Source organism: Piliocolobus tephrosceles, chromosome 14 (genome assembly GCF_002776525.5).
Source record: "Piliocolobus tephrosceles isolate RC106 chromosome 14, ASM277652v3, whole genome shotgun sequence".
Classification (NCBI taxonomy): domain Eukaryota; kingdom Metazoa; phylum Chordata; class Mammalia; order Primates; family Cercopithecidae; genus Piliocolobus; species Piliocolobus tephrosceles.
In genome coordinates, this window is record NC_045447.1 from 97,539,241 (window position 1) to 97,552,735 (window position 13,495).

A 13,495-nucleotide genomic window follows, 5' to 3' on the forward strand; every position below is an offset into this window, starting at 1 on the left:
AATAATAAATTTCACTCTAAATTGGAAAATAGCTTCAGCTTTATTAGTAACCTCGAACAGGTAACATTACTAAATACCAAATGTATACAGCACTGTAAAAAATTCAGGCATCCTGTTTCCACCTGTTGGTACTCACGACCAGAAACCAATGGAAAAATAGAAAAATAAATTACCATCTTACAACTTATTTCACAATTTACCCAAGAAGTTTAACATAATTTCATCTAATAAATTATTACAGCATGTTCACATAAACAGCATTTGTTATAATGTGTTAAGGAATTTACATTACATAGAAATACTTACTGAAAGAAATTTTAACTTATAGAAAATGGAATTTGCCTGATACAGAGCATAAGCCTTCAATATTATTCTCTGGAGGTCTGTCTTCAGCTTACCCTCTGACCCTCCAAAATTAGGTACAAATTTTAAAGACTAAATATTTCCCAATTTCTTTTTTTTTTTTTTTTTTTTTTTTGAGACGGAGTCTCGCTCTGTCGCCCAGGCTGGAGTGCAGTGGCCGGATCTCAGCTCACTGCAAGCTCCGCCTCCCGGGTTTACGCCATTCTCCTGCCTCAGCCTCCCCGAGGAGCTGGGACTACAGGCGCCCGCCACCTCGCCCAGCTAGTTTTTTGTATTTTTTAGTAGAGACAGGGTTTCACCGTGTTAGCCAGGATGGTCTCGATCTCCTGACCTCGTGATCCGTCCGTCTCGGCCTCCCAAAGTGCTGGGATTACAGGCTTGAGCCACCGCGCCCGGCCATATTTCCCAATTTCTAACTGGGCATTTTCAGTGGAATTTTAATGTCATTAAGTATTTTTTAATGATAAACTTTCATTTGTAGCAAATAGTTTCAATCAAACCCTTTAAAATTTTTAAATCATAAAATGGCATATCTTTTGTGCTTCAAGTAGATTTTACAAACAGGTCATTTGAAAACTGCTTTTCTTTTTCTTCCACATTTTCCTGTATCTGTTTCCCTTGCATATACAAGCCCAACTTGTCTTCAGGTTCTCTGGTGTGGTGGTAAGCGTCAATTTTTATCACATTTTCTGCTTCAACATAAAACAATGATCAAGCATTTAAAAATTAACTGCCATCAGAAAAGGCTACCTCAGAAAGACTTTAATTTTATCTATTAAAACAATTCGTTTTGGGCTGGGTGCCCCATGGTTCACGCCTGTAATCCTAGCACTTTGGGAGGCCGAGGCAGGTGGATCACGAGGTCAGGAGTTCGAGACCAGCCTGGCCAACATGGTGAAACCCTGTCTCCACTAAAAATACAAAAATTAGCCGGGTGTGGTGTGGCACGTGCCTGTAGTCTCAGTCACTAGGGAAGCTGAGGCGGGAGAATCCTTGAACCCGGGAAGTGGAGGCTGCAGTGAGTCGACACCACGCCATTGCACTCCAGCCTGGGAGGGTGACAGAGTGAGACTCCACCTCAAAAAAAAAGAAAAAGGAAAAAAAAAAAAACTCATTTTGGTTAGAGTAAAATAAAAGCGTTCCCAGAATTTATAATTTTAATTTTACCATCACAAAAAGCAAAAACATCCTCACAGCTATAACATCATATATTAACTGAAAGGAATTTTTCCATTTATAAAATATTGACTATTTCTAATCTTTTGCAGTAAAATGCTGAAAGCACCCAGGATGGTGGAGGCATGAATCAGGAATCCTAGAAACCAGACCTGAACTTTAAAACTTAATATGGCTACACTCCCACTAAAATAGCTAAAATTAAAGAGACTGACAATATCAAAATGTTAGCAGGGATATGGAGCAACAGGAACTCCCATATATCTTCCTTGGTGGGATGGTAAAATGACACAAGCTTTTTTTTTGTATATGTGCTGCTGAAGCCAGCACTACACAAGCTTTTTTTTTTTTTTTGAGATGGAGTTTCGCTCTTGTTGCCCAGGTTGGATGGCAATGGCGCAATCTCAGCTCACTATAACCTCCCTCTCCCAGGTTCAAGCAATGATTCTCCTGCCTCAGCCTCCCGAGTAGCTGGGATTACAGGTGCCTCCGGCCACGCCCAGCTAATTTTTGTATTTTCAGTAGAGACGGGGTTTCACCACGTTGGCCAGGCTGGTCTCGAACCTCAGGCGATCCACCCGCCTCGGCCTCCCAAAGTGCTGGGATTACAGGTGTGAGCCACCACGGCCGGCCCACAAGCATTTTTTAAAACATAATTTCGCATAAAACTAAAACATACAATTGCCCTATGACCTACTCAAACCAAGTCTTAAGTATATAACCATGAAAGAAAAAAAGAGTCCACCAAAACACTTGTATAAGACTGTTCACAGTAACTGGAAACAGTTCAGGCGACCTTCAACAGTGAAGAGATTATGGTATATACATAGAGTGGAAAACTACACACCAATAAAAAGAAAGGAACTACTGATACACACAACAAAGACGAAACTCAACAACATTATGCTGAGTGGGGAAAAAAAGCCTTACCCAGAAAAATACAAACAGTACTATAGACTATATGGGATCCCACTTAATGTTAAATTCTAAAACAGGCAACTCTGTAACTTGTGGCATTAAAAAAAAAAGTGAGTGGTTGATGGAAAGGCCGAGTGACTGAAACGACTTGGGACAAGGTAAGAAAGAATTCTCTAGTCAATTACAATGTTCTATATCTTTACAAGAGCTTGGGCTACACAGGTGTAAGCATTTGTGAAAATTCATGGAATGGCATGCATTTCACTGCATGTCAAAATTACGTCAAAAAATGTAAAAACTGAAGCTAAACTTAGGCAAATATTAGTTCACAATGCTGAAGTGACATGTACTGGTGTCATCTACTGATACGTGCAATTTACTCTGAATTGCTCCCCAAAAATAAAATGGACTTGATAATCGATTATAATACTGTAAAATGCTAATTGTAGATGATGGACATGTGTGTGTCCACTGCCCAGTTCTTTCAACTTTCCGTATGCTTGAAAATACAAAAATGGTAAGGAACATTTTTACAGGCACTAGGAGACAAAAAAAAAAAGTGATAAATTCCGTTGGTGCTAAAAGTTTCTCTCATTCGATGTTGCACACCTCACTGCCTCACAAAACACACTACCTTTGGAACTCGCTAAACCAATATCCCAACCACCTACAGTCCCTGGGGAAACTGATAGGTACATTTCAGGAATTGTTGTTTCCTGTCACAAACTGTTCACCTTGTGTGCGATCTTCAGAGATTAAGTCAATAATTATGGAAAATACGACGTATTCAACAATACACTAAAATTATTTGTTAAATTCCACCAAGGATCTTAATTAACTGCAAGATTTGTATTCCTAAACCAAGTTTAAGTAATATTCTCCATTAACTCCAATTTTCTTTTTTATTTGGTTGCAACGGCTAATATCAACATCGCTATCGCCCCTCTAAAATCAAACAAAAACCTACCCAATGACTGGCATCTAAGCCTAAGGGAAAGAGCAAGTCATCAATGAAAGAAAGTCATTCACTTTTCTCCTTAAACCTAGTACTATTACTATTACTATTACTTAAGATGGAGCTAAAATCGGTTTCTACGTCATAATTTTTTTTTAAAGGTAGCAAGGTGGGAAAGATTTCAGGAGTTAAAATGCAGAACTAAATATACACGTGCACCTCACCCCAAAACCTACCTTAACAAGCAGGCACGTAAAACAACGAGGATCCCACCCACCCCCTTTTTTAATTCATGAAACAAAACCGCAGCCTGAGCTAAAGCGAACCCTCGCCCCCGCCCAGCCTCCACCCCGCCCGGAGCCTAGCGGTGGGTCCCTTTCCTTTGTGAGGAATTGGACGGGAGGCGACGGAGGGCGGGGAACTGGGGGAGGAGGCTGAGGGTCCGCGGATGCCAGGGAAAGAAGGCTCCGAGAAAAGCGGCATCGGCGCGTCCCACAAACAGGCCGCGCCGCCACGCCACAAACCACTGCGGTGTCCCAAGGCGCAAACCCACTAACTTGGGTGTGATCTAATTTGGGACGACGCCCGGGAGAATGGCCGAGGGCACCTGGGAGGACGACCCCTCTCCCAGGTCCTTCCCAAAAGGTCTCCTGCGGCGGCGGTCGGAGGTCCTGCCGCCACCCCCATCCCGGCCCGAGCACCAGGCGACCTCACCTGCTGGACGGAGCTATTCTCGGGCACGGCGAATTCCTCCTTTTCCTTCGGGGTCTTCACGGTGACTTTCATGATTTTGGGCTCCGCGGAAGCAGCGGCCGCGGGGACGCCAGCACCTTCGGCTCCGGCAGCGCTATCCTGGGAGCCCGGAGGACCGCCGCTTTCACCACTCTCGGCCATGGCTGCAGCGGCGGCGGCGGCGGTGACTCAGGCAAGCAGGAGGGAGCAGGCGAGCAAGGAGGAGCCAGCAGACACCAGAGCCGGCAGGCCTGGACAGCGAAGAATGCAGAGCACTCCGCCTCAGTAGCAACGGGCACAGGGCCACCCTAGCGGGTGTGGGGCCTCGGAGCTCGGTGCAGGCTCTGGCTCAGGCCCGGGTCAGGCGCTCGGCAGTCGCCGTGTGTTCAGGCGCCGCTCGCTCACATCGACATCCGCAGCAGCCACCGCTTCCTCCTCCCTGCCCCTTCCCCCACGTCCCTTCGCCGGCGCCGCGCGGAGCACGCCGGGTAACGCGCCTGGCGGCGTCGCCGAGTCATTGCCGGCTGGCGCCGCTTTGAGCTCAGCCTACGTGCCTTTTCCTTTCCCGCTCCATTGCCGAAAGTGTAGGCGAAGCCAGTGTTAAGGACTAAAAGCAAAATGGGGCGGGGTAGCTCAGTTCATTTTTTTTTTTCCGTTCCCTTCACCAAAAACTAAATCGCAGTTTCCAGTTAAGCGCTGTAACGGCGCACCAAGATGACGTCACGGTTAGCGAAATTACTAGAAAGGGACCAGTGGGCCCTGCGGCCGCGGATGCGCCTGCGCGCTCGCGGTCCAGGTAATCTTCCCCACCTTACCTCATGCCTGGCTGGGCAGTGCTCCGTTCTCCACGCTGTCACAGTCGCCTTGCCCTGCCTTGCCTCTCTGCCTACTCTGCGTTCCCCGCTGGGAGGAGGGTCTGGTGATAAAATAGCGGCGAGGTATTTTGTTGTTATTTTAATATGCTTAGCGTTTGATATTTGGAGGGCTCGTATTGCCCTATGCGGGGGAGTTGGGGTAAGTTAACGGTGGAAAAGTCCTCAGCACAACGAACGGAAAGTGGAGTAAAAGCCTGTGACTGCCCTGAGCAATCCCGCGGAGTCATTGCTTCATGGCCAGAGCTTATTTACCGCCCTCGGGTTAGCCTTGTTTGGTCAGACGATCAATCAGGCGACCTGTATTGACAGTGGCCTCTGCTGCTGCGATGACAGCTGTGCGCGAGCGCCCCCAGATGCTCTGCGAACTCGATTTCCTACAGTGTGTAGGGCGGAACAGGGTGCCCGAGGAGTGTCCACCCAACTGGGACAATGTAATATAGCTGAGGTGTTCACTTTCTATTCTATCAAGTTACTGCTCATTGTCGGACTTTAAGTGGCATTAAGGATAGTTCCAAAATTATTTTCAGTGTAATGCAGATAGAAATAAATTATCTCTTGAGAATCCGAATTTGAAATTACATCATTTGGTTTTAAAGATGACTTGCGGCCTGGCGCGGTGGCTCAATCAAGCCTGTAATCTCAGCACTTTGGGAGGCCGAGACGGGTGGATCACGAGGTCATGAGATCGAGACCATCCTGGCTAACACGGTGAAACCCCGTCTCTACTAAAAAATAGAAAAATCTAGCCGGGCGAGGTGGCGGGCGCCTGTAGTCCCAGCTCCTCGGGGAGGCTGAGGCAGGAGAATGGCGTAAACCTGGGAGGCGGAGCTTGCAGTGAGCTGAGATCCGACCACTGCACTCCAGCCTGGGCGACAGAGCGAGACTCCGTCTCAAAAAAAAAAAAAATGACGACTTGCAAGGAATGTACAAACCAGCACATTAACTATATTAATCAGTATTGGACAATTTAAATCCTGACAGCCCATGGTGACCCAAATCCGCAAAGATACATTCTACATTTCTGCTCCTAAGCCGTCCAACCCTGTTCTGAGAATAAATACTGTTAAATAAACACGACTTTTTAGCAGAGCTGTATGGAATCAGGGTCTAAGAGAATTCTGAGGGTATCGATTTCAGGATAGACATCATTTGATGTCACCTAAATTTCTGGCAGCGTGGCTCAATAACAAGGCCTTCTGCTTAATGAAGGATGACTACTTGGTTATGTCTAGGTGTGAGATAATCACTGCTTCTCAAGATAGAAAGTGCCACAACTGGACAATCAATCATTTCGAATTTCTTCCATATGTCTAAATAAAATTTCTCCTCAACTTCATTAGCTCCTCATTACCTGTTTTTCCCTGTCATGCTGTCTTACCTGCACGCTTTGCCTAAGCTGCCTTCTTCTACCTAGAATGACTTTCTCCTTGCCTTCACCTGTCTAACTTCTATGCATCCTATATCACATGCCCCAGGAAGACTTGACGGTTTTTCTCTTGATTCTCCAGCAGATACCGTGTGTGTGTGTGTGTGTGTGTGTGTGTGTGTGTGTGTCCCTGCATTTATGGACTTTGCAATTATCTGTGTCTACATTGTCTAAAAATGTTTGATGTGTGTGACACTATAAGGTAATAAGATTTACCTGTAAGAAGATACTGTATAGTTATCCATTGTTAGGGTACTTTTTTGATATAATCCTGACCTGTAAGAGACACTGGAGGTGATGGGGACCATGGTGTAAATCAGAGATAGTCAACTTTCTGGGAGGGCTAGATAGTAAATATTAGGCTGGTGCCAAAAAAAAAATTGCAAAAACTGCAATTATTTATGCACCAACCTAATATTTTAGGCTTTGTGGGCCACAGGATCTCAGTCTAAAACACTAAGCTATGCCCTTGTATCACAGAGTAACCGTTGACAATACATACATGAATAATCATAGCTGTGTTTACTAAAAACTCTACTTGCAAAATAAAAACAGACATAAGATCTGATTTGGCCCACAGAAGATAGTTTGCCAACCCCAGGTCTAGATGTTTATTTGTGGCATTTTCTTCTGAATGGTTTTTGTTTGTTAAATGGTCTGGATAAAATTTTAAGAGTATATTTTATCACTGTTAATGCCCTAATACTGTATAATACTGTACTGAGCATACAAGAACAATAAGACTCAGTTTCTGCCGTCAAAAAACTTGAAGTGATAGTTGGATGGTGGGGGTAAGAGATGGGAGGGAGATTGGCAGTGATGTGCTGGTAAATGACTAATAACCAGTCCTCCTGAAAACAAACTTTGATTTATTACATTTGCCAATTTCCTTGATGTAAATACTTGCAAATGGTTACCAACTTGAGATCACCTTCCTCACAAAACATGTGAAATTTTACCAGTAAGCCCTCACAAGCCAGCATGAGCCAGCTGCAACTGAAGAAGTCCCATTTTGAGAAAATCCATTATTCAGAGTTCAAGTATATTGATAGAAGGTTATTATTCACATGATGGAATAATTCTTTTTTGACAAAATGAGTCAGTCAATCAATAAGAATTCACTGAGTATCCTCTAACAAACGTTAATCCTCTAATCTTGTGTCCAGGAACATACTTTTAATACGAGGTACTACATACGTCATATAAGTGCTATAAATAATATGCCTTCATCATGTTACTACCCTACTCAAAAATCTATCATAAGTTTCCCACTGCCTAGAAAATAAAACCAAAGCTTTTTCTTTCTTTTTTTTTTTTTTTTTTTTTGAGACAGTTTCGCTCTGTCACCCAGGCTGGATTGCAATGGCATGATCTTGGCTCATTGCAACCTCCACCTCCTGGGTTCAAGCGATTCTCCTGCCTCAGCCTCCCAAGTAGCTGGGATTACAGGCGTGCGCTACCAAGCCCAGCTAATTTTTGTACTTTTAGTAGAAACAGAGTTTGACCATGTTGGCCAGGCTGGTCTCAAACTCCTGACCTCAGGTGATCCACCCACCTCAGTCTCCCAAAGTGCTGGGATTACAGGTATGAGCCACTGCACCCAGCCTAAAGCTTCTTAACTAGACTTTCCACAGCTAACTCCTAGTGTTGGCTCCTGTTGCTCTCAATATATACACTCCATTCCAGTCAAATACCTTTATTACCATCTCTAGAAGCACTTGTACATTATACTTTTCTTACTTCTGATCATTCCTTCAAGTCATTACACCCACCTCCTTGTACCCATTATTGCTACCTGCTTTCTGAAACTCCTTGAATACCCAAGCCTACAGAATCAGACCTTCCATCATAATTACCTGCACATTTCACTTGACCATTCATCATTTGTAGCACAGCTTCTATCTAAAACTTTCTCCTGCTACCAGTCTAATTTACACCCTCATTAGCTCTGGCCTAGATTACAGCAATAACCTCCTACAGAGTCCTCTGCCTCAATCTAAAGTCTCCATCCTCAACTCTTATTTTCCAGTGATGCCATATGTTATCCTAGAATGAAGCTTTGATTATGACACCTGCTTGACAACTTCCAGTCACTGTCACCAAAGTGTTAAGAGTACTGTCTAAACTTTGTGGCATTATGTCCATGGTCTTCTGTAACCCAAAGACCTTGCTCTTCACTCATATCGTATCTTCAACCAAAGTGGTCAGCTAAGCTCTCCAGGCATGTCTTGCACTTTCCAGCTTCAACTGCAAGTAGAAATTCTTCCCCCTTATTTTGACCCCATCATTTTACCCATCCTGCAAGACTCAAATGTGACATTCCCTAATAACCCATTTTTGATCCAAAATAGTCTTTAAATCCTCTGTACTCCCACATAGCTTTATTACCTTCTTGATGTCACTTACCACATTCTGTATTGTATTATATGTCTGTGCATATCTCATTTATTAGATAAAGGCGTTGAAAACAGGGATCAAGTTTTAATCATTATTTATACCAGAGGTCCTCAACCCCTGGGCCATGGACCAGTACCAGTCTGTGGCCTGTTACGAACTGGGCTACACAGCAGGAGGTGGTGAGTGACAGGCAAGCAAGCATTACCGCCTGAGCTTCACCTCCTGTCAGATCAGCAGCAGCAGCGGCATTAGATTCTTATAGGAGCATGATCCCTGTTGTGAACTGGGCATGTGAGGGATCTAGGTTGTGTGCTCCTTAAAAGAATCGAATGCCTGATGATCTAAGATGGAAGAGTTTCATCCCAAAACCATCTCCCTCTGACCCCTAGTCCATGGAAAAACCGTCTTCCACAAAACTGGTCCCTGGTGCCAAAAAGGTTGGGGAACTGCTGGTCAGTACAAAAGTAATTGTGATTTTTGCATTGTTGGAATTTGTTGTTTGATATTGAAATACATTCTTAAATAGATGTGGTTATGTTATACATCATTTTAATGTGCATTTCATTTTTTTTTTTTTTTTTTGCTAATGACATTGCTGTTTGTTTTATATTTATTTTAGACTGTGGAAATGATGTTACACAAAAAGCAAATTCGAGCAATTTTCTTATTCGAGTTCAAAATGGGTTGTAAAGCCGTGGAGACAACTCACAGCATCAACAACACATTTGGCCCAGGAACTGCTAACGAACACACAGTAGTGCAGTGGTGGTTCAAGAAGTTTCGCAAAGGAGAGGAGAGCCTTGAAGATAAGTAGCATAGTGGCTGGCCATCAGAAGTTGACAATAACCGATTGAGAGCAATCATTGAAGCTGATCCTCTTATAACTACACAAGAAGTTGCCGAAGAACTCAACATTGACCATTCTACACTCGTTCAGCATATGAAGCAAATTGGAAAGGTGAAAAAGCTTGGTAAGTGGGTGCCTCGTGAACTAAGCAAAAATCAAAAAAATCGTGGTTTTGAAGAGTCATCTTCTTTTATTCTGCACAACAACAGTGAACCATTTCTCGATCGGATTGTCATGTGCCACTAAAAGTGGATTTTATACGACAGCCAGTGACAACCAGCTCAGTGGTTGGACCAGAAAGCTCCAAAGCATTTCCCAAAGCCAGACTTGCACCAGAAAAAGGTCATGGCCACTGTTTGGTGGTCTGCTGCTGGTCTGATCCACTACAGCTTTCTGAATCCTGGTGAAACCCTTACATCTGAGAAGTATGCTCAGCAAATCAATGAGATGCATCAAAGACTGCAATGCCTGCAGCTGGCATTGGTCAACAGAAAGAGCCCAATTCTCCACAACAGTGCCCAACCACACACTGCACAACCAGCACTTGGGAAGTTGAATGAATTGGGCTACAAAGTTTTGCCTTATCCTCCATATTCACCTGACTTCTCTCCAAACGACTACCACTTCTTCAAGCATCTTGACAACTTTTTGTAGGAAAAACGCTTCCACAATCAGCAGGATGCAGAACATGCTTTCCAAGAGTTGGTTGAATCCCGAAGCATGGATTTTTATGCTACAGGAATAAACAAACATATTTCTCATTGGCAAAAATGTGTTGATTGTAATGGTTCCTATTTTGATTAGTAAGATGTTTGAGCCTAGTTACAATGATTTAAAATTCACAGTCCAAAACCACAATTACTTTTGCACCAAGCTAATACCACACAGTGCCCAGTGTAATTTCTTGGCATGAGAGCATTTATCATTGAACTGAATTGTTGAACCATCATGTTTTCTACCAGAGAGGAAACTCCTTTAGAGCAGTAGATCATATGTTATACTCCTTTGTCTCTCCTGAAGTTTATAGTATAGTGACATAGATGATTAATTCAAAGAAAGATAGATGTATAGATAAATGCCTTAGAACTTAGTTGCTTTACAATAGACGTTCAGAGAAAGGAAACATTGGGGCAGGGGAAGGTAGACAAGTCAGTGATTTTGAGCCAGCCCTTAAGGAATGGATATGATTTTAAGCATGTTGAGAGGGACAATGTCTTGAGAAAGAGTTCATAATGGGAAATAGAACCTCTCCTAGAACACCAGTCTCAAAGTGGGTCCATAGCCTAGGAACAATTGGAACACTTCATAAATATCTCTAGAGCTACTTTGAAATCAAAGGAAATAAAGTGTTCCAGTTGTTTCTGAGTCTTCGGGCTGGAGAAGAGGTGGTGGTAAGGATGGGTGTTTATTAATTTGCCAACTAAAACTTTAGACACTGGGTAGAAGGTGCAAATATTAGGTTGGTGCAAAAGTAACTGCAGTTTTGCCATATTTTAATGACAAAACTGCAGTTACTTTTGCACCAACCTAATACATGTACAGCCACTACAAACTTTGGATAAAAGGTGCTAAGTAGGATCCCACAGTTTTCTTGGTGCTGTTCCAAGCACTGCATAACACCCAGAAGCAAAGGGGGCGCTGGCAGCGGCAAAAGGTAAGGAGAGCCTCTTTGAAGAACACAGCTGGGGCTCTATTCATTTTTTCGCTTTTTATTTTGAAGTAATTATAGGAAGTTGCAAAAATAGAACAGAGTTCTGTGTACCCTTGCTTCCCCCAGTGGTGGCATTTGATATTGTTGCATAATATCAAAATTAGGAAATTGACATGTTGACTACAGACCTTACTGGTTTTTATCATATTTTTTACCTGCATTCATTTGCACGTGTGTGTGTATGCATGTAGCTCTATGCAAAATTCCATACATAAATTTGTGTTACCATCACTGCAGTCAAGATAGAGAATTATTCTATCACCAGTCTCACTATTTTTAATCCTTCCTGTATTACCGGGTTTTTCAACCTTGATACTATTGACATTTGGGGTCAGATAATTTTATGTTGTGGGTGGCTTTTCCGTGCATTGTAGGATGTTTAGCAGAATCCCTACTCACTAGATGTCAGTAGCATTCCCACCCTACCCCCGTCATGACAATAGAAAATGTCTCTAGACTGTGCCAGATGTCACATGGGAGGCAAAATTGCCCCTGGTTGAGAACCACTGCTGTACAGAGAGCTGGTGGAATCATCCTTACCATCTGCATGTTTCCTCTTATTTCCCCTTACAAAGTGGAGCAGCAAATGTTACCAAGTATCAAAAGAATGATATTTCACTACAAAGTCTTTTTAATTCTGAGTCTATTAGAATACTCAAAGATAAACTTCACTGTGAATTTTTCCCAGTAGATGGTAAGTATTGCCAGGATTCCATTATAAACTTAATCTCAGTTACTGCATCTCACCTACTCATCCCTTACCAAGAGTCTGGAATTTACTCAGGTATTATGAAAATGCCTGAAAATATTTGAAGACTATTCTCCTTTGACCTCTCTTGCAAACAGGTTACTGCTGATAACCTAAGACACAGTCCCTAAGGCAAGCACTGGGTATTTTGCAGAAGTGTTAAGACTGGTTCTCCTGGAAACATATGAATAGAAGGATATATACTTTGATAAGTAGACTCAGGCTTGGTCTTATTTTGTGTAAAACTCTAAGCCTGGTGATTTCAGTGGACAAATGTATTCAAAACAAACATATTTGGAATGTGTTTCTTGACCTTAGGGGGTTACCTTATGTGGAGAGTCTGCCATCATGTATAAACTAAGCAAATGAGCCATGGGGAAATTTTAGGTGATTACTCAGGACAGGAAAAAGTGGTTTGAAATTTTCAAAATCTGTAGTAAGAAGTATGATGCCAATCATCCAAGAATTCCAGAGGATACTAATGCTTCTGGGGGGAAAAAATATAATGCTTCTGGAAGCTTAGAGGTGTTTAAAAAAGAAAGTATTGTCTTCCCATCATTCATTGCACTTGAATAATTCGTACAGCCTTTTTCCCATTTGAGAATGGTCAATGAGTTGAAAGGTCAAGGCAGAACCTGTGGCTTATCCAAGTTGTTCTATAATCTGTCAAATAACTGTGAAGGATCTGAGTCCCTACTTACAAGCTATCAGTTTCATGAGTACTAGCAGAAAACACAAGACTCCTTACATGAAAAACAAAGGTCTTTGTTACAGCCGTATCAGTGGCCATTGTGTCAGCATTTTCTTGCATCAGTTACCCAAGCCCTAATTTCCACAGGGTGATACAAAGAGAGCTAGTTGACACCTGTACACACAGTGGTTTGCATTATAGGAGAGGAAATCCAAACATAGGGAACCCAAATCTTTTATAATGGGCAGTAATCATGACTTCCGTTTGCTCTGTAAGAAGATACTTTATCTTCTAAGACTGTTCACTATAGAAATACCCTTGAAAAAATAGTCCAGGCCAGGTTTGGTGGCTCACGCCTATAATCCCAGCACTTTGGGAGGCTGAAGCGGCAGATTGCTTGAGCTCAGGAGACCAAGACCAGCCTGGGCAATGTGGCAAAACCCCATCTCTATATAAAATGCAAAAGTTAGCTGGGTGTGGTGGCACACACCTGTTGTCCCAGCTACTCGGGAGGCTGAGATGGGAGGATTGTCTGCACCCAGAGGTTGAGGCTGCAGTGAGCTGAGATTGTGCCACTGCACTCCAGCCTGGGCCATACAGCAAGACCCTATCTCAAAAAAAAAAAAAAAAAAAAAAAAAAAAAAAAAAAAAAAAAA

At 42.9% G+C, this 13,495-nt stretch overlaps 1 protein-coding gene and 1 long non-coding RNA gene across 3 annotated transcripts in view; one reads left to right on the plus strand and one right to left on the minus strand.

Annotated features, from left to right (window-relative positions):
* Nucleotides 1-4,875, minus strand: part of UBQLN1 (ubiquilin 1) — a 49,492-nt gene extending 44,617 nt beyond the window's left edge. The window contains exon 1 of one of the 2 annotated variants that reach the window (XM_023213369.2): nucleotides 4,127-4,875. In XM_023213369.2, the coding sequence (XP_023069137.1) occupies nucleotides 4,127-4,306 (180 nt within the window). In that variant the 5' untranslated portion in view covers nucleotides 4,307-4,875. The remainder of the gene's footprint in view (nucleotides 1-4,126) is intronic. The other variant, XM_023213370.2, reaches the window with a different exon arrangement.
* Nucleotides 4,876-4,946: 71 nt separating this feature from the next.
* LOC111543388 lies at nucleotides 4,947-10,460 on the plus strand. Its single transcript, XR_002731851.1, has 2 exons — nucleotides 4,947-5,082; nucleotides 9,462-10,460. It is a non-coding gene; the product is annotated as an uncharacterized LOC111543388 (long non-coding RNA).
* Nucleotides 10,461-13,495: the final 3,035 nt, after the last annotated feature.